This window comes from Aphidius gifuensis, linkage group LG6, assembly GCF_014905175.1.
Source record: "Aphidius gifuensis isolate YNYX2018 linkage group LG6, ASM1490517v1, whole genome shotgun sequence".
Taxonomy (NCBI): Eukaryota; Metazoa; Arthropoda; class Insecta; order Hymenoptera; family Braconidae; genus Aphidius; species Aphidius gifuensis.
In genome coordinates, this window is record NC_057793.1 from 6,556,905 (window position 1) to 6,584,516 (window position 27,612).

The 27,612-nt window shown below is 22.0% G+C and overlaps 1 protein-coding gene across 1 annotated transcript; it reads left to right on the forward strand.

Annotated features, from left to right (window-relative positions):
- On the forward strand, positions 1–26,714 carry LOC122859119 (cadherin-87A-like). Its single transcript, XM_044162498.1, has 6 exons — positions 1–932; positions 10,716–10,774; positions 18,547–18,764; positions 20,037–20,294; positions 20,409–20,543; positions 20,634–26,714. Exons 1-6 carry the CDS (start codon positions 907–909, stop codon positions 25,716–25,718), a joined length of 5,781 nt encoding a protein of 1,926 aa, XP_044018433.1. The 5' UTR covers positions 1–906; the 3' UTR covers positions 25,719–26,714.
- The last annotated feature ends 898 nt before the right edge of the window (positions 26,715–27,612 follow it).

A 27,612-nucleotide genomic window follows, 5' to 3' on the forward strand; every position in this document is an offset into this window, starting at 1 on the left:
TTCCCAAAACAAAGATAAATGATTCATTGAATTTTCAGCAATAGAAGTGAGAGTGAAAAATTTATATAAAATGATGACAATATAAGATTAAAGAAGCAAAAGAGATGCTGCAATTTTATTCATTTTTTATTTAGATGAAAAAAAAAAAAAATCCCGCTTATCCTCCCACGTAGATTACCGAGGATTCCCGAAGGCTCACATACACACACACAATTAAACTATCGTGCACAATCGCATTTCAGTCGCCTTTCACGAGCCCCCTTGATCGGATGTAATCGAATTTCTGTCTAAAATTCCAGATGGAATAAATCCATCAAAAAAATACTCATTTTATAAAAAATAAAAAAATTAATCTAATAAAATATCTAAATTGTTTGTTATTATTTTTTTAATAATTAATAACAAAACAATGTCTAATAAAAGTTTAAAAAATTTTAAGAAAAAAAAATATGAGTAAAAAATTATCAAATAAACAAACGGTATTATTGTGTGCTTGTTAAATTAAATTCTTGACGTTTTAACTCTTATAAATAAAATAATTTTAATTATAATAATATTGTGTCTGTGTGTAAGTGTTTTATAATATTTAAAAAATAATTGTCTAATAATTATATGCCAATGATAAACAATAACAATATATTATTTGTTGTGATTGAGTGAGAATAAAAAGTCAAATAAACTTGTTTACAAAAAGGAGAAAAAATATTAATAAAATCACTCAGCATCATTTGAAAAAATCATCGTGGGCGTTGGTTAATATTATCAACAAATAAATAATAAATTTAATAAATATTATTTATAAACAATATGTGTTAGTTAAAACCAGCAAAAAAAATTATTATTAATTTTTGACACGAAGATTAAATTATTGCCAAAAGAAAAGCGAAAAAAAAAAAAAATAATAGAATGACTGGGTTCGCAGGAGTCGTGTCGTAAGTACCTTCATAACAATACAATATTATTATTATTATTTTTATTATTATTAAAATATTATTCATATTTTTTTTTTATTGCACAATAATGCAACTATCTGGCTTATATTGTGTTTATTTCTTTTTGATTAAATGAATGAATAACAATTGAAAGAAATTTTTTTTTTTTAAATAGTAAAACAATTGTTTAAAGGAAAAAAAAATGTCTGTTATTATTATTATTATTTGTTGGTTAATAAAAAGAGAGAAACAGGTGGAAAGATGATGGCGCGAACAATCCGGATTTTCCCGTTATTTTCATGTATGACATGCCGTCGACCTTACTTGCATATAAATAATTTATTAAATTATTTAAAAAAATATATTAAACAAATTATTAAATTATTGGATAATAATTATATTATTAGGAATTTGAATAATTATGTTGAAGGGGTGAAAGGAAACACACATGTTTTAATTTGGGAAAGAAAAAAAAAATCATACAGAGTTGGTTGGAATTTTTTTTTGGGTATAAAAATGAAAAAAAAAAAAATGAAAAATAGAAAGGAGATTTTGTTGTTGAGAACTTGCTGTCTTGGGAATTTAACAAAGACTTGGTATGCCGGCTAGAAAATATATGTATATATATAAGCATTCACAACCACCGATTACGTTCACCCGAATTGCGCAATCTACTCCTCAACTTGTTTGTCTCTATGATGATGATAATAATAATAATATATATTAATATATGATATATATACTTTGACAGAAAAACCGCAATAATTTTCAAACTCAAAAGCTTGACTTAATTATTTCCTCTCAGTTTAATATTAAGCCAGAAGTCACAACAATTTTCGGAGTAGTTTTTTTTTTTTTTCAAACTTAAACTTGAAATTTTGAGGTTTTATTTGAATTGTTAACTTTAATGATACTAATTATTGATAATTTGAATAGTTTTTTAATTTTTATCAAGTTTTATCAGTGTGTGAAATTTTAATTTGATATACTTATGTTTATTTAAATAAATTTAGATTTTAGAAAATTTATTTATTTTATTATCTTCAGAAATATTATTTATAATAATTAATAACAATAAAAATTATTGTTATTAAATTTTTTTAGTATTGAATTATAATCTTGTATTTAACGGTAATTTAATTTTAATATTTATTCATTATAATTGATTGATAGATTATCTGTTAAAATGCAAAAAGAAAAATAATTTTTAATTTTATTTTCCAATAGTTTTAAAGTTAAATTAATTAATTTATATATTCAATATAAAATTATTGAGAATCATCATCACAATTTATTTATTTATAATCAGGTAATTTAAAAAAAAAAATTATTATATAAAAATATTAATTACATACTGGTAATTATAAAGAATATTTAAAAAAAAAAAAAACGCAAATATCGTGTATCTTGTTGACTCATACCGAGGTCAACTTATTCAATGACACGTTTTGAATAATAAAAATTTTTCAAACTGAAAAAAAAAACCGTTAGTGTTTTGCCACTGAAGACAGAAAATATTATTACTAAAATTTTATTTTTTAAATTTAGAAGTTTATCGTTAAAAAAAAGAAGCAGCAATTTAATATTTTTCGAAATTCTACCATTATTTCAAAAATACCCCTAATTCTTTTACACTAATATACTGATAATAATATTATTTTACAACTAAAAAAAATGTTAATTAATTAATTCAATTACATTACATTAATATTAATATAATAATTATTATATTTTTCTAAATTTTATATAACATTAATTTATTTTTAAAAATTTTCTTTGATTTAAAATAAAAAAACAAATGATATAATATTACTATTATATTTTTCTAATGAAATAATTTAGTTTATTACATTTAATTTTTGATAAACATGAGTTTATTTATGATTATTTAATAAACTGATGAATGTTGATGTCATATTTGATATGACATATATATTGATTTGATCGTATCAACGATGGGAATGTATTATGTGGGAAGATTTATATTGATATTGAGCCCTCCTCCTCCTCAATATCATTTTATGAATTAATGAGAAAAAGGGAATTTTATTGATTTCATCATTTATCTTTTCATTCTCTCAATTTTCTCTCTCTTCTCTCTCTCTCGATTAAATTTTGTTTCCTTGTTATGTGACACTTTAATATCCGTTGTTTTATTGAATAAACAGCTCATTAACTTAATTTTGAATTTTCAATTTATAAATTAGCAATAAATAAATATTACAACTTTTCAAATAATATATTTAATGTGATTTTGTTGTGAAAGTGTCAATGACATTGAGGAAATAACATAACACATGAGAGAGATTTAATATATGTATTACTTTTACTTTACTTCTTATATGTGGAAGCTTGATCTAGTTTTTTTTATATTTAATTTCCGGATTTATATAGGTATATACGCTATTTATACATACCTTTATATGACTACTATATATTTTCTTTTTTTTTTTATCAATACGAAATTTAATGTCCACTTCAGTGGTCGTGGGTTTTTTTGAATGACAATGTTACTCTTTGGCTTTTATTTTTTTTTTCTCTTTTGGATTTGGTATTTTTTGCAAAGTGTTGTGTTGGTTTAATAATATATTTCTAAATAAAAACTTCACGAAATTATTATGCTAAAATACAAACAACATCTAAATATAATTGTTCTAAAATTTATAAAAATTAATTTCAATTGTTTCTATTTTTTTTTACAATTTTATAATTTGCCATTATCTGCAGACGAAATTCGGGACTTTTTACTGCAAGTTATATTTGTTAAAAAAAAATATTTCTAAATAAAAATTTCATGAAATTATTATTCTAGTATCTAAACAACACCTAAATAAAATTGTCCTAAATTTTTTAGAAATTAATTTCAATTATTTTTATTACAAAACTTAATTAATTAAATTTTCATCAAAAAAATAAATAATTCCCTATAAATTTTCTCCACAAAAGCTACAAATATTTTCTAAAATTTTTCCAAAATTACAATCTCGTAAAAAGTAAATAATAAAAAATATTTAAAACAACATTTTTATTTGGTTTGAATTTTTTTTCGTTTCGTTTTTTTCATCTTTATTATCATTATTTGATACTTGTTTAATTTGCATAAAACCCACTAATGAATGTCTCGTCTCACTTATTGTCATCTTTTTTCTAAACACTCAAACTTATGTTTCCCACAAACACTCAATTTTTTAAACATAAAAAAAATAGAAAAAGTATATTATGAAAAATAGTCACGTACAAATTCTTCAAGCACATTATTTTTTTTTTTTTCATTTTATTTATCTCTATTTTTTTCTCTTGTCATTTATTCATGCCAAGTATCACTAACTCTTTATTTAAATTTATCAAACTCAATTTAGAAAAAAGAAAAAAAAAATAATATCATAAATCTAGATTTAAAAAATGATGATAATTATTTAAAAAAATATATTTAATATTTTTTCTTTTTGGTAAATAGGCTATATTTTTTGTATGAAAAAAAAAATATTTAAGGAAATATTTGAAGGAGAAAAAAAATATTAAATTGGCAGTAATGTAGATTTATGTAGAGTAACATGTATGGAATTTAGTATTTTTGAAATAACGTTTAGTCCTAGCTCGATCGACATCCGGGACTCTTGAGAGTCTCGGTGCCTAGCTGGGGATCTAGCTGGGGGCCAATCCACCTTGCACATTTGAGATGACGCCAAGCCTCTTTTCTTCTTCCCTCTTTTTCTTTTCATATTTTTTATTTTCTCTTTAATATACATTTTTTTTTTTGTTTAACTCCCCCAGGTTGATGGTGATGGTGGTGGTTCTTCCTCACTTAGTTTCTTACCACTAACTCTAAATGAAATTGCAGACTTTCTGCTTCATAAATCAAAACTTCCTCAATGCAACTCCGAGAAAATAATAAACATGCATGCGGTGTTTTTATTTTCAAGATGTATTTTTTTTCTTTTTTTTTTTTGTCATTTGATATTTTAATGTTACTTGAAAAATCACAGTTACTTTTTCTTTTTCGGTTATTAATTTTTATTTTTTTACTTTTTTTAAAATATATTTTTGTACAATTTTTTTTTGTTGTTGGATACACATGAACAAGACAGATATAATTTAAAAAAAAAATTAAGGCATTATTTAAATTAGAAATATAAAGATTACCATGTGATTTTATTTTTTTTAATTTTTATATTTGGCAAGACCAACGGAAGCAAATTCTTCAGTCTTGCAGAAATTTTTTCGCGTTGGTCTAAAAGTTTTAAAATTTATTTAAACATGAAAATTTACATGATATTATAAATTTATTAATTAAATAATGTTATATTCAAATTTTTTTAAAAGTTTGATGATAGTTAATTGATTTAACGTTTTTTTTAATTCACGTACTTTGTTAGTTTGAGCTTGGGAATTTTAATGTATTTAGAAATTTGAAATTACTCGTGAAATTTGAATTTACATGATATTAAAGTTTTATTAGTTGAATAATATCATAATTAAGGTTATTTTACAAGTTCAAATAATGTCAATTAATTAATTTTTTTGTAGCTTTATATTAAGTTAATTTATTTTTAAAATATTTATTAATTTAACATTTAAAAATGAGTATTAAAATTAAAATTCACATGATATTATGCTTTGGATAATTAAATAACATGTTTATTAATTTTTTTTGTAAATTAGACTGATAGTAATTAATTTATTTTATTTATATTTTCAATTTTTTTTTATTTAGCCAATTTGACAAATTTTTTAATTTATCTCAAAATTACAATATACATTGTATCATTATTTTTAGCCAATAATATATTTTTATTTATTCAAATAAAATAACAATTAAATCATTTTACAAATAAAATATAATAAAAAATCTTTACATCAATTTTTTTTTATAAAATCTTTTATTATTTATCGTTAAAAAAAAAAAGCAGCAATTTAATTTTTTTCAAAATAGAATTTTCCACAATTTTAAAAATAATAAAAATCATTTAACATATATATTATTCAAACAATTAATTATTCCAAAGAATATATGTTCTTTAGAATATAAAAATAAATCATCAATGTTTTTTAGATTTTGTAATATAATACCAATGCTGCAGTATATAATCTAGCTTAAAAAAAAAAATACATAACAACTAGATTTTATTAAAGGTATTTCTAATTAAAAATTAAAAAAAAAATCAACAACCATATAGCTTGTGTTTTTAAATAACTTAAAAATAGCATACTAATTTTCGTGTTAAAAAAAAATAAAAAAAACACAGTACACTCCACATATTTATTACTACAACGAATAATGAAGGATATTAGCGTTTGCAATGCTCATTTATGTGTTGTTATTGCTGCACAAATGCTTTTTACTATACACACATATATAAAAGCTCTGAAAAAGCACACCAGTATGACCATAATGAACCCTGTATAATAAATGTACCAAACGAATTTCTATCTCTCTGCAAATATATAAATATAGTATATATACTGCACATATATATTAACTTGATGTCTATTGAATTTTCATATGTGACACTTCTAAATACAAATTAATTACAAATATCAACAAGTAGATACAAATGTTATAATAATATCCTAACAAACATATATTAAATCAAATTTTCATTATCTTAATTAGTCATACACATACATATAAACTTGTGTTCTACATATATTTTAACTTAAATTTAATTCATCATAATTTAATACACAAAATTATTATCATTATTAGTATGTGGTAAGTTAAAAAAAATTATGTGAGAATTTACAAGTCTCAAGAGACGAGTATTTCACTTTATTTCGTGAGAAAGAAAAAAATTAAATAAAACTAAAAAGGCAATTGTAAGAAAAAAATAAAAATTATATATTACATCAGGAATGTTGTGTATATAATTAAAGTTATGATGATGTTGATGATAATGTTGATGATGAAGATTAAGATGAAGATAATTTGTCATTGATAATTTAATTATGTGTTTTATATATTTGTTTATAAATTTAATATACAAAGATGTTGTTTGTTTGCTGACTGACAAGAGCAAATTTCAAATGCTCTTAAGAAGAAAATAACTTTTGGCAATGGCTTTGCAAAACTAGCAGCAGTAACAGCAGCAAGCAAGCATCTGTATATATCAAGTTTTCCTATCTATCTGTATGCAAAAGACACTTTATCCAGTTTGTACTACCACCATCATCACCACCACCATCCCTATCTCAACATGAATTCAATGCTTTACTATGTATACATATATGTATTATATATATTTCGTGATGTTCAGTTTACTTGTAACTATTCGTATACGTGACCAACGACCAAACCAACCCCTATAGTACAATGACGACAGATGTTTCAAACTACTTGTTTGGTACATTTTCCAATACGAAAATGTCAACTAATCATAAATGATATTATCGAAGATAATAAAATATCAAAAAATTCAACAACAGTTGACTGGAATTTTAAGAATAAATAAATATATTGAATGATATATTATGCAAGTCAAAAAATATTAATGCTAGGGGTTTTGAAATTATTCATTTGTTTTAAAGTTGAAGAAAATTAATTTGAAAATAATAATTTTGATATTTTTATGTTTATTTTAATTTAATGATGTTATAAGTAAATTATTATGGTAATAAATTTGGTTAATTTTTTTTTTTAAATGTTTTTAACGACCAGACAAATGGAAAAAGTTTATTTTTTTCTACGTTGATTTGTGCAATTTTAAATTATTGTTTTAATGATAGTTAACATAATATTATGCATTTAGTATAGATCAATAATATCACAAGTAAATTGTCTGTAATTTTAGATAATTATTAATCATCTAGTTTTTTTTTTTTTTATTTATGAAATTTATTTATTTTCATATTTATCCAATTTAGTTAATTTTTTAATTTTTTAATATATAACAATTTACATTGTATTATTATTTAAACACAATAATATTAATTTTTTTTATACTTTTATAAAATAATTAGTAAATTAATCTGCAAATTGAATATAACAAAAAATTATTAAATTAATTTTTTATTGGGAAAATGAAAGGAGACAGAATTATTTTGCAATGAAAATATAACAAAAATAATAAAAAGTCACACTCTTATCATTCAATTAAAATTTCATACATTTTCTTTTTAATTTAAAGAAGAAAAAAAAACCTTTATTACACAACGTAATATAAAAAATTAAAAAAAAAAAAAAACAATATAATATTATATGTAAAGCAATTTATAAAGTCTGAACTCATTAAAAATCGTTAAACAAAATTAATTAAATTTTCTACTTTTATATAATCACTTGAAAATTAATAAACGATAATAAATTAAAATATAAAAAGTGTGAATTATATATACATACATATATTTTTTTTTCCTTAATTAAAATTTAAAAAATAAAATTCAGCTTTATTTGTTCTATTTATAATTTTTTTTATTTAAAAGTTAAGGGTAAAAGAAATAGTGGCTTTCTTCTATAAAAACTCTTTTAATGTTCATTATGAAAATACCACTTGCCATGTGCACCTGGTGATAATGAAAGTAAATGAATGAAAGCAGTGAAAAAGCCGAATGGCTTGTCGTAAGTCGTAACTCAACGTGGACTATAGAATTAAATTGTAGACGACTTTGATAACGAGAAATTGTGACTAAAATAATTTTCAATAGCCCGACTAACTAACGAACAATTCCAAATATCCATTGTGTATCTTGGAAAGCATAATAATTAATTTTTTTCAATTGAATGATTCTTCTTGTCATAAATTCATCTTGAAAGTATTCAACTAAAAAAAAAAAACAATTACAAAAGTTTTATATATAATTTACAATTAGAAGGAAAAATATATATTTTTTTTTTTCAAAATGAATAAACAAGTAATGAGAGTAAAGTTTTAAATGATATGTGGCGAAAAAAAGTTTTGCAATAAAGTAGTAGATAGTAACTCATCATGATAAAAGCTTGTTAATTTATTTTTTTTGTTTTTTTTTTAAAGCTGTTTTTTAAACTTTTAACAAGTAGGACTTGGAAAAATGTTTAAAACTTTATTGTATTTATATTAATTATTTGTAAAATATATTTTTAAATTTTATTTTTGGTTATAAAATAATTTGATTTTTTGGATGACAATGTTTTATAATGGGTAATATATATTTTTGGTGATTTAATTGTGATGATTTTTGAGCTGATGAAAATTAAAATCATAGAAAAATTGACGGGGATTGTTAATCAAAAAATTAATGAAATTTAAATTAATAAGTTACGTTGTTTTATCTTTTATGATTTTATTGATTCGATAATATTGGATAATAAAGTTTCTCAAGAAGTTGGAATAATGAAAATTAATTGATTTAGGATATTTTTTTTTTTAATATTATTTTCAATTTTCTGAATTCAAGCTTGAAAATTTATCTTTATTTAAAAATTTGTAATTGAATTTTACATGATTATTATTTGTCTATTAATTGAAAATCATTGTACCAAAATGAATTTGCACAAGTTTGAATTTTATGTTTTCTTAAATCATCGAGGGAAGACTGTTCTATTACTGAATCTATATACTGTCTTACAAATTATTTTACAAGTTAAAACAATGTTATAATTAATTAATTTTTTCGTAGCTTTATATTAAGTTAATTTATTTTTAAATTATTTATTGATTTAACATTTAAAAATGAGTATTAAAATTAAAATTCACATGTTATAATGCTATGGATAGTTAAATAATATGATTATAAATTTTTTTTGTAAATTAGACTGATAGTAATTAATTTATTTTATTTATATTTTCAATTTTTTATATTTAGCCAATTTGACAAATTTTTTAATTTATCTCAAAATTACAATATACATTGTATCATTATTTTTACCCAAAAATATATTTTTATTTATTCAAATAAAATATAATAAAAAATTTTACCAATTTTTTTTATAAAATCTTTTATTATTTATCGTTAAAAAAAAAAGCAGCAATTTAATTTTTTTCAAAATAGAATTTTCCACAATTTTAAAAATAATAAAAAATCATTTTACATATATTATTTAAACAATTAATTATTCTAAAGATCATATTATTTTGATTAAAAATTAATCGAGTTTCTATTATTATACAACAAAAATTTTAAATTAAAATTTAAAATATATTTACTTCCTGTCTCAACATAAAATCTTCATTTTTAAATATCAATTTTTTACCAAAGCTGTATTCGACATTTTTTGAAATATCATTTATATATACATACATCATTTGACGTCCCAATAATTATCACCCCAGTGTAAATATATATTTCGAAATATTGATTCGAAATTAATACAGTTACTATTCATATATAACTCGCCCAATATCAACAAACTTTTTAAAAAAACTCTGAAATCCTATAGAAATAATTCTATTCATACTGATTTAATAATACATAATATGAAAATATTAAAATACAACAAAATTTTGTGAACCAAAGAATATAAAAAAAAAATAACGTCCAGAAAAAAAAAAAGTCTTGCAATGTCAATCCGATATTTGAATTTCCTTTCTTTATTTTCCATTGAGATGTTGGAAGTTTGCAAACTTGACTAAGAAATACATTTCAATCTTTTCCTCAGCATTCTGACTATACATTTTATTTTTTTTCTCTTTTAATTTTTTTTTTATTTCTTTTTCATCATTTTCCTTTTTCATTTATTTATTTCTACTTGCCCTATCCTTTTGTTTTTTTTTTTTCTTCATTTTATTTTCTCTTTATTCAATTTATTATGTTCAAATATAATCAAAAAATAACTCGTGTTTAAATGAAATATTTTCTTTCTATTTACAGATTCAAAAAGAAGAGCATTTTCTTTGTCGTATTTATTTGGCATTTGTCTTCATGCATTGGTAAGTTTAAAAAAATCCATAAAATTATTTATAAAAAATAAAAAATAAATATAACACGTACAATATTCAAATATATATTTTTCATATTCTTTGATCTTTCATTTTTCAATCTATTACTATTATCATTATTTATTTTTCAAGAAATAGAAATACATAAAAAAGCCCATTTTATCAAGTTTGAAAAAAAAATAAATTGATTTATATATATATTTTAAAAAAATAAAATCGCCCACGCCATATAACTACTTACATAGTAAAGATATATATCCTTTTACCACTTCTCTCAATATACGAAATAAGAAAAAAAAAAAAATAGTAATAAAAAAAAAAGTGGTTTAACCGGAAGCTTTACAGTTCGTCTCGTATCGTTTGCCCGAAGGCAACGCATGGAAAAACACTTTTCTCTCAAGACATGTCTTTTTCAAAAAAAATTCACAATACCGTGAATAACCTATTGCAGACAATCTTATATATATAGGTATATATTAATATTACATATTACATACATTTACAATGACCAAATACCATTAAAATTATAACAAAAAAAATTTAAAAAGAAAAAAAGTATTTTATTTTAAATTATATTATCATTATCATCATATAACAATAAATAATAATAATATAAATATTTATATAATTAAAAAAAATAAATTAAATAATATAGCTAATTTAATTTATTTATTATTAATACTAATAAACAAATAATTTTATAAAAAAAGAAAAAATATATTTTTCAACTGAAAAATAAAATTATGATGAATTTATTCATCATAATGAAATTTGTTATGATTTTTTTAAATTTATGTTAATATATATTTTTTGTTTATTATTAAGTTTGTTATTTAATGATAATTATGAAAATATTGTTATTCAGTTTGAATAATTACAAATGAGCTTTGACGGCGTTCATTCAATTGAATTTCGTGGAGAGAAACAGTTAAGCATACGACCAAGTATATATATTATATATATTTACTAGACTAGATGTATATATATGTAAATTCATATCGTATTTGTATGTATGTATGTACAGACTGATTGTAAATGTATGTATGCACGGGTCCAGAGACTGCATCAGGACTAGGAGAGTGAATCCGCAACTCAAATGTTGTCGCGCAGCGAGCAAGCTATATCGATCGTAGTAGTAAAAGCCAAAGGTATATATGAGTTACAGGTATATATATTTATACAGTTACTCATGTTATCACCATGACATCATAATGATAATCATGTTGATGATGTTGATGATGATTGTCATCTCTGTCATCATCATCATCATCATATTGTACAAATATATAAATGCTTTTTGTTATTTCAAAAACTTGGGCTATTTATATACCCAATTTTTTTTGGATTATATGGCTGAATGACTTTATAAAAACACAAGATGATGATAATAATGATGATGATAATGATCATTGTATTATTTTATATCTATTTTGTTTATTATTATTAAATAATTGAATTTATTTTTATTTTTTTGTTATATTTTTTGTTATAAAAATATTTATGAAAAGGCAAGATAATTATGTTGATGATTATCATCATCATCATCATCATGTACATATTTAATTATTATTAAAAAAATTTAACCAATTTTTATTATTCATCCATTCGATAATATTTTTATTATTTTTTATTATTAAAGAGTTGAAGGGATTTATCCATGGATGTCACTAAATTTGTTCATGAATAGCCTCTCATTAAAGGCTTTATAAAAATACAAGATTCAAGATGATGATGATGGTGATGATAATGATTGTCTTCATCATCTTGTATATATATAATTTTTATTATTATTAAAAAATTAGTTGCAATTTTTATATCTTTTTTTTTTCTATATATCCAGTTTTATTATTTTTTAATTTTCAAGACTCAAAATGTAAATTAAAAAAAATAATAAACGTGTTAATGATGATTATAATTATAATTATTTTTTATCTCTTTCATTATGATAAAAAAAAAAATTAAATTATGTTTGCTTGTTTTAAATTTATCAAACATATGATCTTTCGTTTTTATATATTTTTTTTTTCGTTTTTTTTTGTGATAAATGTATGAATCAAAATTATTATCATGATTGTACAGTAGGTGTTTGTTTAGTTATTTAAATATAATATTCTCTTTGTAATATTTATTCAAAAGTTTTTTAGGATTATTAAATTGTTTTTTAAAATATAATAATAATCAAAAAATAAAACAAACAAAAAGTCCGTTGAGACAGGATGATAGTTATGTATATTGTTGTTGTGAACACAAAGAATCATGGGGTTTCATGAGATTGGACATGGGGTTTATTGTTGTGTGTATATATTTTATCTAAAAAAAAAAAAAAAATATAAAGTAGTGGTTTGGGGTAAAATGGACATGAACGAGTTTCCGATAACGTTGAAGTCAACCAAGCACATTTATCGGATAATGCTTCTCATATTGTATTCCTTTATTTCGGTTGTTTTTTTTTTTTAAATTTTTTTATTTATTTATTTCGTCTTGTTCAATTCTATTAGTATAGATGTCAATTCCACGAGTGCTTGTATCCACATCATTGGCATGCACAAAACATTTTACTAAAATTGACGAAAAAAACAAAAAACAAATCAAAGTCACTAAATATTTCCAGATATTTTAAAATCATTATAGTTTTAAATTTAATTAAATTTAATCTGAAAAATCTGAAAATAATTTGATTAGAGCTTTTTTATAAAAAAATATTACGTGAAAATTTCATCTCAAATTATTGAGACGAAATAATTATGAAATATGAGTCCAGATAAATTAAGAGGAAAAATCTATAGTTTATACTAGAAATATTTCGTTTAAATTTTATCGTAAAACAAATTATTTTCTTATCGAAAAAAAAAGCATAGAAAAATTTTATGCAATATGAAAAGCTCACAAGTTATTCTTGTAATATATAAAATACACACTATGGCATAATTACATTTTAACGAATGCGAAATAAATAATGAAAAGAAAAAATGAATAAAAAAAAATAAAACAAATAGCAACCCTGTGTTATACGTAATTCTTTTTAATTTTAAATTTTTTTTTCACAATGTGCAAGAGTAGTTAACCAGCGAGGACGTGTAATTTTCTACGCAAACAAAAAAAACATAAAAATAATAATAAAAATTAAATTGAAAAGAAAAAAAAAATAAAATTTTAGTATACACTGAGGAGTTTATAAAATAAAGTTAGAGAGATAGACAGTTGAAATATGGTAGCTAGTGAAAAATAGGGGTAATTATTTGCAGGATAAAAAAAAATAATAAAAATATAGAAAAAAAAAAATCTTTTAGAGTTCATTTGAACCCTGATAATTGGATCTACAATCAAACAGTAGAAAATTCTTTTTTTTTTTCATGACTAAAAAAAAAAAATTGAATGAGATAAAAAATTGAAAAAATAAAAAAAAAAACAGTTAAAAAATATAGAGGTATTTAATCAAGTGGTGGGATGTATATAGAGAGGTGCATGAAAAAGCCAATATTCCAGGTGACTGAGTGACACAAGTGACTTCGATTCATCGGGTAAATTGAATTAACTATACACAGAGGTGCCGGAAACCCTAAGTAATTTTCACACCCTAAATTCAGCCGTTTTACTATGTTGACATATAAATTTACTTAAATATACAAAAGCCTATCAATTTAATAGAAGCTTTTTTTCTTATCTCATATATTTTATCTTGATAAGAAAAAAAAAATGTTTATACTTTCAATCAATATGACTCTACCAATATATTTATATTTGTCTTATTTATTTTGTTTACTTTAATTTAATTCTTATGGGACTTGTTTTTTTTTATTATTATTATTTAAGATAAATGAAATGTCAATTATGAAAAAATATTAATGCTAGTGGTTTTGAAATTATTCATTTGTTTTAAAATTGAAGAAAATTAATTTGAAAATAATAATTTTGATATTTTTATGTTGATTTTAATTTAATGATGTTATAAGTAAATTATTATGGTAATAAATTTGGTTAATTTATTTTTTAAAATGTAATATTATGCATTTAGTATAGATCAATAATATCACAAGCAAATTGTCTGTAATTTTAGATAGTTATTAGTCATCTAGTTTTTTTTATTTATTTATGAAATTTAATTATTTTTATATTTATCCAATTTGGTTAATTTTTTAATTTTTTAATATATAACAATTTACATTGTATTATTATTTAAACACAATAATATTATTTTTTTTATACTTTTATAAAATAATTAGTAAATTAATCTGCAAATTGAATATAACAAAAAAATCATTAAATTAATTTTTTATTTGGAAAATTAAAAGAAACAAAATTTAACAGTTTTTAAAATAGAATTTTTAGCAATTAAAAATATAAAAAAACATATTATTTTACATCTAAATAATAATTATTTTTACATTATAATTTATACCGTAAATTCAAACTACAAAATTCAAACTCTATAATCATTTAAAATTCATTTCATGTTCATTCAAATATTTCAAAGAAAAAAAAACTTGCAAAATTAAATTATTAAAAGTAAGTCTTCTCATAATAAAATTTCACCATTTAAAAAATACCAAAAGTTATTTAACATTATTAAAAAATTATCTTTATGATTATTATTATTTTTATAATAATTTCATTAAATAAATTATTTAATTTATAATAAAATTACAAAATTCCACCAAAAGATATTTAATTTCTATAAATTCATACAGTCTCATCTCATTATAAAAAAACAAATGAAATATATTTTCTAAATTTTTTAATTTATACACATATATTAATCAATGATTTTTTCTATCTAATTAATATATCTATATTTATTCTCATTGTATATAAACTTTTTACAACTTTTCCATAAAATTTTTTGTTATTTTTTCATCATGTGAAACAGTATATAAAAACAAAGTTTAAGTAGCTTTACCTCTCATCCTTTTGAGCTTTATGCACATAATATAAGATCATCGATTTTCTCTCAATGTGATAACTATACATATATATTTTTTTATTGTGTTTATAAATGGCCTGAAAGAGACTATTCTAGCTGCTGCACATATAATACTCTCTCCCTGTGTGTGCAACCACAAAATTTAACAAAGCCATAGAGCTTTTGTATCGATTAAAACACACAAGCTTATCAAAACTAAAATATTCATCTAATAAATTTAATTTACTATTATATAAATTAAAAAATTAGTCTCTAAAATCATTTATCCATCAACAAAAAAACCATAAAAAAATTACAAACCTAATTGTCGAAATTAATTTACTTGTGAATTTTTTAAAAATAATTTACATTTTTAGTTAATAATAATAAATAATATCTTATTGTTAATTATATATCCTTGAAAATTAAAAGCCCATTAAATTTTAAAACAAAAAATCCTTAATTTTTATTATTCATTGATTTATTTAATGGTTTTTTTTTATGTCAATTTGATTTTTTGATATTATGCTTGATGCACAAATAAATTGATTTATTAAATTTAAAAATCTATATGCAAGTTGAAAATGGCATCATAAAATACAATTTCCGTGACTTTCATTTGCAATAAATTTTCCAATCGTGAAAAGACCTCATTCCGGATATATATATATATTTCGGTAAAAACAGAATTTGGTAGATTCCAATTTTAGTTGAAAATTCACAGGTGGTGCAAGAAAATTGTCGATTCTGTAATATGTAGCCATAGTTTTTGACAAGAAAAAAAAATACACACACCATGAAGAATTACTGCTTTAACTTTAACACTTTTTTTTGTTTTTTTTTTTTTAATTCTGAAGAATGGAGATAGATAGTAAAGATTGACAGGTTTATAACCGTACAAAATCGAATATAGATAAAAAAAAAATTACTACTATATTTTTTTAAATATATATATTATATATTGATTCGATGTCCACATGTATGAGAAGCTTATCCCAGTGGGTATAAATGTGGATAATAATAAAATGTCGATACAGAAATAAGCTAAGCTTCATATATTTTGTAAATTCACGTTCACTTTATATGATAAATATTAATAAATTTGTATAAACCCTCAATGTGTTTATGAATAATTTAAAATTTATCAATTTAAATATGACATTTTTTAAATATTTAAAAAATACATTTTTGTTGTTTAAATTTAGCTTTCAAATTTATAATCAATACGAAGGAAATTAATTATAAAAATAGTACATTTGATAATTAATAATTTGACATTTAAAAATTTTTTTTTTAAAGTTCATATGAAATGTATTTATAAAAAAAAAAAAATTATATTCAAATGTTGAATAATTATTGACATAATTTGTTAAAATTCTTTGAATAATTAATCAGTTTATTTTAGAATTAATTTAATTTAATTTAATTATTTATTAAAAATTTTTTTTAAGATTAAAAATACTTGGGACTTTTGTCTGCAGGTCATATTTATTAAAAAATATTTCCAAATGAAAATTTCATGAAATTATGCTTTTAATATTTAAACAACACTTAAATATAATTGTCCTAGAAGTTTTAAATTTTAATTTCAATTATTTTTAATTTTTTTTGAATTTTATATTTTTTGAGAACAATAGAGAAAATTCCATAATTCGACAATCTATTTCATTTAAAAAAAAAATATTTCAAAGCATAAATTTCATGAAATTATGCTTCTAACATCTGAACAACACTTGAATATAATTATCCTAAATTTTCCAGAATTTAATTTCAATTATTTTTATTTTAAAACATCTTGTCATCTTTGACAGGATAATTTTTCTTTTCTCTGAAGATTAACTAATTCAAATTGAATTTTTTATTATTGAAATAAATTGATAGTAATATATCAATTAGAAACAAAAAAAACTTGTAATTGCTTGAAAGCAAAATAAAACCTATTTAGAGATAAGAAAAAAAAAAAAGCAAAATTCCGAAAAGAAAAGAAAGAAAAATAGTAAAGTCGAAAAGACATAATACTCTTTTAAAATGTTTTTTTTTTTTTTTGGTTTTTTTTCTTTTAAAAACTCTCTGCAACGCCAGCCATTTTCTAATCTCAAGCTTTTTTTTTCTTATTTTTTTCTTATCCCTCAATCGATTTAGTTCATTTTTTTTTTCGCTCATTATTTTTTCTATTGCATCACGATTGGCTCAATCTCTATATCTTGACTAGAAAATAAAATCCAGATGATACCGCATTATCAAAAAAAAAAAAAATTATATTCACTGTGGTAATTTTTCCTTTTTCTTCTTCTTCTTTTAACCCTTGAAAATATTCAATCGAAATCATTCATACTTTTATATATTCACAATGTCAAACGACGATTCATTACACGTCATTTTATTTTCTGTCATTGTTAAAATAGTCTTTCATATTTTTTTTATTTTTTTTCTCTATACAATTTTTCATAAAAATGATAATAAAAAATATAAAATTGTCGTGAATATATTTCATCAAAATATTCACTAAATTAACATACAATATTTTATATATATTTCGAATTCCAATAAAATAGAAAATCAGAATAAATCTGTTGAAATTAAAAAAAAAAAATTACAATTATTTTTATCTATAAATTTCATCATGAATATAATTTGAATTGAAAATTTATTATTTTATTTATTAAACAAAAATTGTAACGCAAAAGTCAATATGTTTTTTTTTAAATTGAAATATTTTTATCAATTTATTTCATCAATAAAAATCATGATAAATTTCCAAATGAAAATCAAAATATAACAATTTATTCATCAGTATTTTTAAAATAATTTTCCATATTAGTTATTGAATATAAATTAATTTTTTTTATTTATAAATTTACAGCAAACAACAATGTTAATTCACCACCATCATTTGAAGCTAGTGGATTTCCAATTGGTCTACCATTGTCTGAAGATATACCAGTTGGTACAAGAGTATTTACACTAAAAGGTCATGATCCAGAAAATTCAAATGTCAAGTATGGAATTCAGTCAACTGATAAATTTACAGTTGATCCATCAACTGGAGTCATCACACTGTCAAAACCACTCGATCGTGAGGTAAATTTAACACATTTTATATATAAAATTCAATATTCACCAACAAAAAATCATAAAAGAAAAAAAAATATCAATAAAAATAAAAACATTTATCGTTATATAAAAAGAGAAAATTATTTCGTATGTCTGGTTTTTATTTGATATATATGGTAGCGTGTTAAACTACTAGTAAAAAAAAAAATCAAGTCCACTGGCCTTTTGTCCAGTTTGTATTATCGGTTTGTCTTTCAGTATGTACACATTCATGTACCAACACCCCACATCCAGGCAAAAAAACAAAAAAGGAAAAAAACCCCATTGTTCTCATTTATTTGCGTCTAATTTTTTTTTTTTTTTTTTATCATTTAATGCTGAGTAAGAGTTTCTACCTTGAAATTACATTAAAGAAAGTACTTTGACATAACAGTGTAACAATTATGATTATATTCTTTTTGTTAAAAAAATTCTGAGATTAAATTTTCAAAAAGAAATTTAATAAAATAAAATAAATGATAAGGAACTTTTCAAAATTGTATTATTAAATTATCTATATTAATTATCAATTAATGATAAAATTTTTTTGAACAAATCTATTTAATATTATGATATTTTGCTTGTTCATGATGACAAAGTTGAACATACCTTGAATAGTTGATTAAAATTTCTCTATTTAATTTTCGTTTCTCTTTATCTAAATTTTAACAAACTTAGTCTAATTCAAAGCTAACCACCTCAGTCTGTGGTTATTGTTAAAGCCCAAGGTGCTTCCATGCAAATTGCTTTTACATTACGAAATACTAAGCCAGGAAAATAGCAAAGATTTTGGTGAATAGCTAGATACACTTGAGAATCATCAGACAGTTAAATCAAAATTATTTTACAATTATAATTCAATGCTATGCTTTATTATAAAATAATTTTTTTAGACTTCAAAAATAAGGTTTATATTTATTGTAAATTAGTTTTTATTGTTTTAACATATTTAAAAATTTTTTATCAATTTTAAATTTTATTATACAAATAAAATTGAAACAGAGATTTTTTTATTTTTTATAATATGCATGAACTACTTGAAAATAAACTAAGCTTTATACAATATATATTTAATATATTTTTTTAATTAACTTGATTATTTTTTAAAAATATAACAACAAAAAAAATTAAATGTTGAAAAAAATTTTAACATCACATCAGTCATCGTTTTCCAACTCATCATTATCGCTGATGTGGTGATACATAATATTTGAATTTTAATTTTAATAATTTTTTAATTATCTTTTTTTTTTTTCGTAGATAAATGATACAATAAATTTTTTTGTAACACTTGAGGATGAAGTACCAGATGGTCAAGAGCCAAATGTCGTACGTCATGAAGCATATGTACTGGTTATTGATATTAATGATAATCCACCAAAATTTACTGGTACACCATATGAAGCTGTTGCTGCTGAAGATACAAGTATTGGTACAACAATATTACCTGGTATACGTGTTACTGATCCTGATTTAATTGGTGATAATATAGTTGTTGAATGTGTACCACAAGCACAGGTAAAATTATTATATTAATTAAATTAATAAAATTATTTCAAGTATTTAATTATCTATGAAATATGTGTTGATTAATTAAAAATTTTAAATTAATAAAATTATTATTTTAAACAGTTTCCAGATGCATGTAGCAAATTTGGTATTGTCAATGTTGAACAAAGTCAAAATACCTATGTTGGTGCACTTGTATTACGTGAACCACTTGACTATAAACAACGACCATTTTATCAATTACTTTTACGTGCAAGTGTAAGTATATTATTATAATTATTAATTAATTATAATTAATTAAATGAAAAATAATATTGATTAATTTGTTTATTTTTGTTTGATTAATAGGATGGAAATAATAGTGAAACAACTGGTGTTGAAATAAAAATAACAGATATACAAAATAGTCCACCAGAATTTTTAGATTCATTAACTGGTATTGTTCAAGAAAATGATCCAATTGGTACACTTGTTATGACTGTTAAAGCACGTGATGGTGATAGAGGTATGCCACGTAAAATAATATATGAATTAGTTACAAATCCATTTGATTATTTTTTACTTGATCGTGATAATGGTGAATTACGTACAGCAAAACCACTTGATCGTGAAGCAATTGATAATTCATCATCAGGTGTATTAACATTAATAATAAAAGCACGTGAAATAATAAATAATAATAATAATAATGATATTGGTAATGATAATTTAACAGTTACAATTGCTGAAGCAACAGTTACAATAAAAGATGTTAATGATGAACCACCAAAATTTAATAAAATTGATTATAATATTGAAATACCAGAAAATGTACCAGATGGTACACCATTACCAAATCTTGATATGATTGTTAAAGATCCAGATGTTGGTATTAATTCAGTATTTTCATTACGTCTTGATGATATTACTGGTGCATTTAGTGTTGAACCAAAACAAGCAACTGGTAGTACATCAGTTAATATACGTGTTAAAAATGGAACATTAGATTATGAAAATCCAAATCAACAAAAATTTATAATTCTTGTTATTGCTGAAGAATTACATACAAATCCAAAATTATCATCAACAGCAACAGTTACAATAACAATAACTGATGAAAATGATAATGCACCATCATTTAATAGTCCAACATATACAGCAATTGTATCAGAAACAGCAACATCTGGTATACCAGTTGTAACAATTAAAGCTAAAGATCGTGATAGTAATAAATATGGTACAAATGGTATTATATATCAACTACAAGGACAAGGCTCAGAACATTTTATTGTTGATAAAAATAATGGTACAATAAGTGTTGCACCATGTCCATCACCAGGTTCATCACCTTGTCTTGATTATGAAGAACAAGCTGAATATTATTTAACATATAAAGCAACTGATGATAATGGTAATGGACAAACAACAACTGTATCATTAAGAATATCACTTGCTGATGCAAATGATAATACACCAATATTTTTACAAAAAACATATCGTGCTGTTGTTGATGAAGGTGCTGAAAAATTTGAACCACAATTAAAAATACAAGCACGTGATCGTGATAAAACATCAAAATTAACATATAAAATAATTAATGGAAATGAGCTAAATTTATTTAATATTGATAATAATACTGGTGAAATAAGTATTATTGGTAATAAAGATGGTAAAATTTATTTAACAAATAATTCAACAAATAATTCAACTAGTAATAATAATAATTGGATAATTTTAACGGTTGAAACAAATGATGGTAAATATATTGATACAGCAATTGTTAATATAACAATACGTGATGTTAATAATAATTCACCAATATTTTTAAATGATAATTATACAGCAAGTGTACCAGAAATAGCTAAAATTGATTTTGTTGTACAAGAAATAAAAGCACATGATGCTGATAGTGGTATTAATGCTGATATTAAATATAGAATACAAAAAGGTGCATTTGATGATTTTGTTATTAATGAAAATACTGGTATTGTAACAGTTGCTGATAATTTAGATTATGATAAACGTTATTTATATAATATTGAAATAATAGCATATGATTGTGGTGTACCAAGTTTAACTGGTACAACAACACTTATGATTAAAATTGAAAATGATAATAATAAATCACCGTATTTTGTACCAAAAATACAACGTGCTGAAGTTACTGAAGATTCATCAATTGGTACTGTATTTACAACATTAAAAGCCATTGATCCAGATAGTAAAACACAAGATGTATTGGCATATTCAATAACAGAACCAATAACAGCAATTGATAAAAATGGTAAATTAATTAATGATAATGAAAATAATAATAATAATAATAATACAACAATATCATTATCATATAAAAATTTTTTTGCTGTTGATAAAAAAACTGGACAAGTATCAGTTGTTAGTAAATTAAATCGTGATATTGCTGCAACAGTTAATTTAAATATAATTGTTAGTGATACATCAGCAAGTGTATTACAACAAGATAGTGGTACACTTGTTATAACAATAATTGATGTTAATTATTTACCACCAGAATTTTTAAAACCATGGACAAAAGATAATCCAATAATAAATATTGAAATGCAAGAAGAACAACCAGTTGGTTCAATAGTACGTGCATTTACAGCAACAGATTCAGATAGTAATATATCTGGTTATGAAATAAATCCACCAAGTTCATATTTTACAATTGATAATATAACTGGTGTTGTTAGAACAAGTCAAATAATTGATTATGAAGATACAAAACAACTTAATTTTACAATAACAGCATATGACACTGGTGTACCACAGTTATCATCAAGTGCAAATATTATTGTTAAAATAATTAATATTAATGATGAAGATCCAAAATTTTTAAATAAATCATATAGTATTAATATTGCTGAAAATTCATTACCAGGTACACATGTTACAACAGTCAAAGCAATTGATATGGATGATGGTATTTATGGTGAAATAAATTATAGTTTAATTGGTGATCATGCATCTGATTTTATAATTAATAATAAAACTGGTGAAATAATTGTTGGTCCAGTAACAGTATTAGATCGTGAAGATACACCACAATTAAGTATAACTGTTATGGCTAGTGATAATGCACCAGTATCATCACGTAGAACAACAACAGTACCAGTATTAATAAAACTTGATGATATTAATGATAATAAACCAATATTTACACAACATCATTATCGTGCAACAATTGCTGAAAATTTATCAATTAATCCACCAGCAACAATTTTACAAGTACAAGCTACTGATTATGATGAAGGTGATAATGGTCATATATCATATAATATTATAAAAGGTAATGATGATAATTCATTTTTATTAAATCATGAAACTGGCTTTTTATATCCTTCATCAAAAGGCTTGATTGGTAAATCTGGTAATCATGAAATTGAAATTGAAGCACGTGATGGTAATGGTAAAGGTAATAATACTGATCATGCTACTGTTAATATACATGTGCTACCAATAAATCAACATAAACCAGAATTTATAATGCCTGAATTGACAAATGCAACTGTTGAAATACCAGAAAATGCTGGTATACCAAATTATCTTATAATGACTGTTAAAGCAATTGACAATGATCCTGGTGAAAATGGACATGTTAATTATCATTTAAAAATATTTAATAAAAATGTACAAGAAAATGATGAATTTATTATTGACAAAGATAGTGGTGAGCTAAGAACAAAAATAATACTTGATCGTGAAATAAATAATAAATTTGAATTATTACTTGTTGCAACTGATAATGGTAGTCCAACAAATTATGAAAGTTTACGTTCATTAACAATATTACTTGTTGATACAAATGATAATGTACCTGAATTTAATAAAAATATAATATATAATTTTAATATACCAGAAAATAGACCTAAAAATTCAATTATTGGACAAATTAATGCTGAGGATAAAGATGAAGGTAGACATGCACGTATTTATTATTATATTGAAGCTGGTAATAATGATTATTCATTTTATATTGATAAAATTGATGGTACAATATTTACAAATAAATCATTTGATCGTGAAACTCGAGATTCATATTTATTAACAATATTTGCATCAAATGATCCAGATATTTACATGTCATCATCATACAATAACAATAACAATAATAATGAAAATGACAATGACAATGATGATGGGAATAATAATAATAATCGTAGTCGTGTTAATATAACAATAACAATACTTGATGAAAATGATTGTCCTCCAATATTTGAACGTAATGAATATTTTGCTGGTGTTAATTCAATGGCAAATATAAATGAACTTGTGTCAACAGTTAAAGCATCTGATAAAGATGCTGGTTTAAATGGTACATTACATTATTATGTATCAAGTTCAAATTTATATAAATATGAATCAGATAAACCAAGTGGTGCTATTGTACCAAGTCCATTTAATGTAACACAAGATGGTAAATTAATAACAAGTGGTTATATGGCTGAATATAATCAAAATCGTTTTATTGTTGAAATAATTGCTAAAGAAACATCATATCCAGAACGTTATGCAATGACTAAAGTACATGTATGGATATATGAACCAACTCAATTAATACGTGTTATATTTTCACGTCCACCAGCTGAAGTTAATCTTCAACGTGATGAAATAATATATGAATTATCAAATGCAACAAATTGTCGTGTTGTTATTGATGAAATACGTTTTCATGCTGATTCAGCACGTTCAATAAAACATGATTGGTGTGATATGTATATACATGTTGTTGAACCAAAAACAAAAACAATTGCATCTGTACAAAAAGTATTAAAATCAATTGATGAAAAATATGATGTATTAAAAAAATATTATATTGGTTATGCTATTGAAAATGTATTACCAGCATATGCAAATGGTACACAAGATGATACATTTGATCCAGCATTAGCAGCATTAATTGCATTAATTATTGTATTAATTGTTGGTGGTATAACATTTTTAGTTGTTTGTTGTTGTTTACGTCATTGGGTTATAAGTGTACCAAATAATATACGTAAAAAAGATGGTTTAATTAAAAAACAAATTATTGATGAATTAAATACAACTGAAAATCCATTATGGATTGAACAAAAATTAAAACTTTATGAAGAACAAGAATTAACAATGCAAGTATTTAATGAACCAGAAAATTTACAATTAAATAATGATAGACGTGGTAGTGCTGGATCACAAGACAATACATATGCTACAATTCAACATCCACTTAATCCAATAATAACAACAGCAACAACAACAACAACATCAATATCAACAGCAACAACTAGGCATCGTCCAACAACACCTGATTATACAACATTACCAGGTAATAATAATTGTATTTATGAATCAGCTATGGGTTTTCAAGGCTCAACATTTCAACCGTCAACAAATTCTGTGCCACAATTAACACTTGATAGAGATGGACAGCCACAATTTGTCTCTGGATTAATTTAAATTATAATAATTATCAACAAACGTAAATCATCAATTTCATCATTTATCATTAAACAAACTTCATAATCAAAAATAATTAATTAATATACAACAACAACATCAACAACAAAATAAATTTTTTTCTACTACTACTACTACTATTACTACTATTACTATTACTACTACTACTGCTAGACAATATAGAAAATGAGAGAAAAATTAAAATTAATATATTATATGAAAATATTTAAAATCAAAAATAAAGAAAATATAAAAAAAAAAAAAAGTTATATATGATGTTTGTACTCGCAGAATAATGATTAGTGACCTCGACAATAACTAAATCATATGATTTGGTCAAAAATTGCGAATGTTCATGTTTTTTAATTTCATTATTAGTGCTGTTTTTAATTAAATAATTATTATTATATTTATTTTATTATTATAACTTGACTATTGAAATTTTAGATGACATTGTTAACTTGATATTTCTTGAAAAATTTTCCGTAGAATATGTAATTTTTTCATATCGATAAAATATATAAGTAGTGAATTATTATTAATATTCATTAGATTATTTATTAAAAATTTTAAACCAAATTATTAAATATTTGTACATGTGTGTGCGCGTTTATTAAAATGAGGTTTTATAAATTTATTAATTCAAATTTTTGGTATCTTTATCACTTGAAAAATAGGAAAGATTTTTAATGAATAATCATTGTTATGGGCCAATAAATAAAAATAACAATTAATTGAAATAATAATTTGATGTAATATTTGTTAAACAAAACAGTAAAGTTATTTTTATTTTTATTTTTTTTTTAATTATAATTTATATTATTTTATAAATTTTAGTTGAAAAATTGGGGAACAATTAAATTTATTTATTTATTTTTTATGCTTTTATTTATTAAACAATATTAAAAAGTTGATTAAGAAAATTTTAAACTTACGAATAATTATTTCGACAATTAAACAGTCATTTTTTAAAGAAAAAAAAAAACAATTAACAAATGATTATTTAGAGTGATAAAGATCCCTTTAAATAAAAAAAAAAAAAAATGCCAAGTAGTTAAAATAATATGTAATAAGTGGTTAACAGCATTTAGGGTTCTTCAAAGTTGGACAACCAATGTCCAACCCTAACAAAATGTATATACGTAAACAACAATAAAAAAAAAGAAAAAAAATAAAATTAAAATTATATGACGTAGTAAATGTGTAGATGGATCCGTCCAGCCTCGATCTCATTATAATTAAAAAATAATTTCGATATTAACAATTCATTTTTTAATTAATTTTTCATTTTATATTTTTATATTGTATTTTTAAATTTAATAATAATTAAAACAAAATAAATGAAAAATAAATACTGCCAATTTAATTGTTTAAGATGACCAGATAAATTTTTTTAATTATCAAAATGAAATATATAAAATAAAAAAAATAAATAAAACAAATTATTTAAGTCATTAGTTAATTATTAATAATTTTTTTTTATTGTTAATGTTTGAACTGTTGATTCTGTGATTTGGTGAATGATTAATAAATAATAACTTTTGTTGATTAGAAATAATGATGACTATTTTTTTTTTTTTGGATAATTAAAAAATTGACTGGGTCGAATTGGCAATGGGCGGACTTAGTCATACTATAAATTAATAAAAGAATAAATAATAATAAAAATAATATAAGACTTGAAATAATTTGATCGGTGACGTCGATTCGCAACGAATTTTTCATTCCATCCGAGATAAAATAAATAAACAGAAAAATTGGCTAAAATGTTTTTTTTTTTTCAAAACAAATTTGTATTTTAAAAATAATAATAATTCCAACCGTCCTTTTTAAAATAGAAAAAAAACATATTGAATTATATAAATCCATGATATTTGATGCGAATAACATTCAC

What these genes read in the sequence shown, in the direction of transcription:
- LOC122859119 (XM_044162498.1), top strand. Translation starts at nt 907, where the DNA reads ATGACTGGGTTCGCAGGAGTCGTGTC. An exon ending in GGGTTCGCAGGAGTCGTGTC is followed by an intron (nt 933 to 10,715) that starts GTAAGTACCTTC and finishes TTCTATTTACAG; the next exon opens with ATTCAAAAAGAAGAGCATTT. An exon ending in AATTACTTTTACGTGCAAGT is followed by an intron (nt 20,544 to 20,633) that starts GTAAGTATATTA and finishes TTTGATTAATAG; the next exon opens with GATGGAAATAATAGTGAAAC.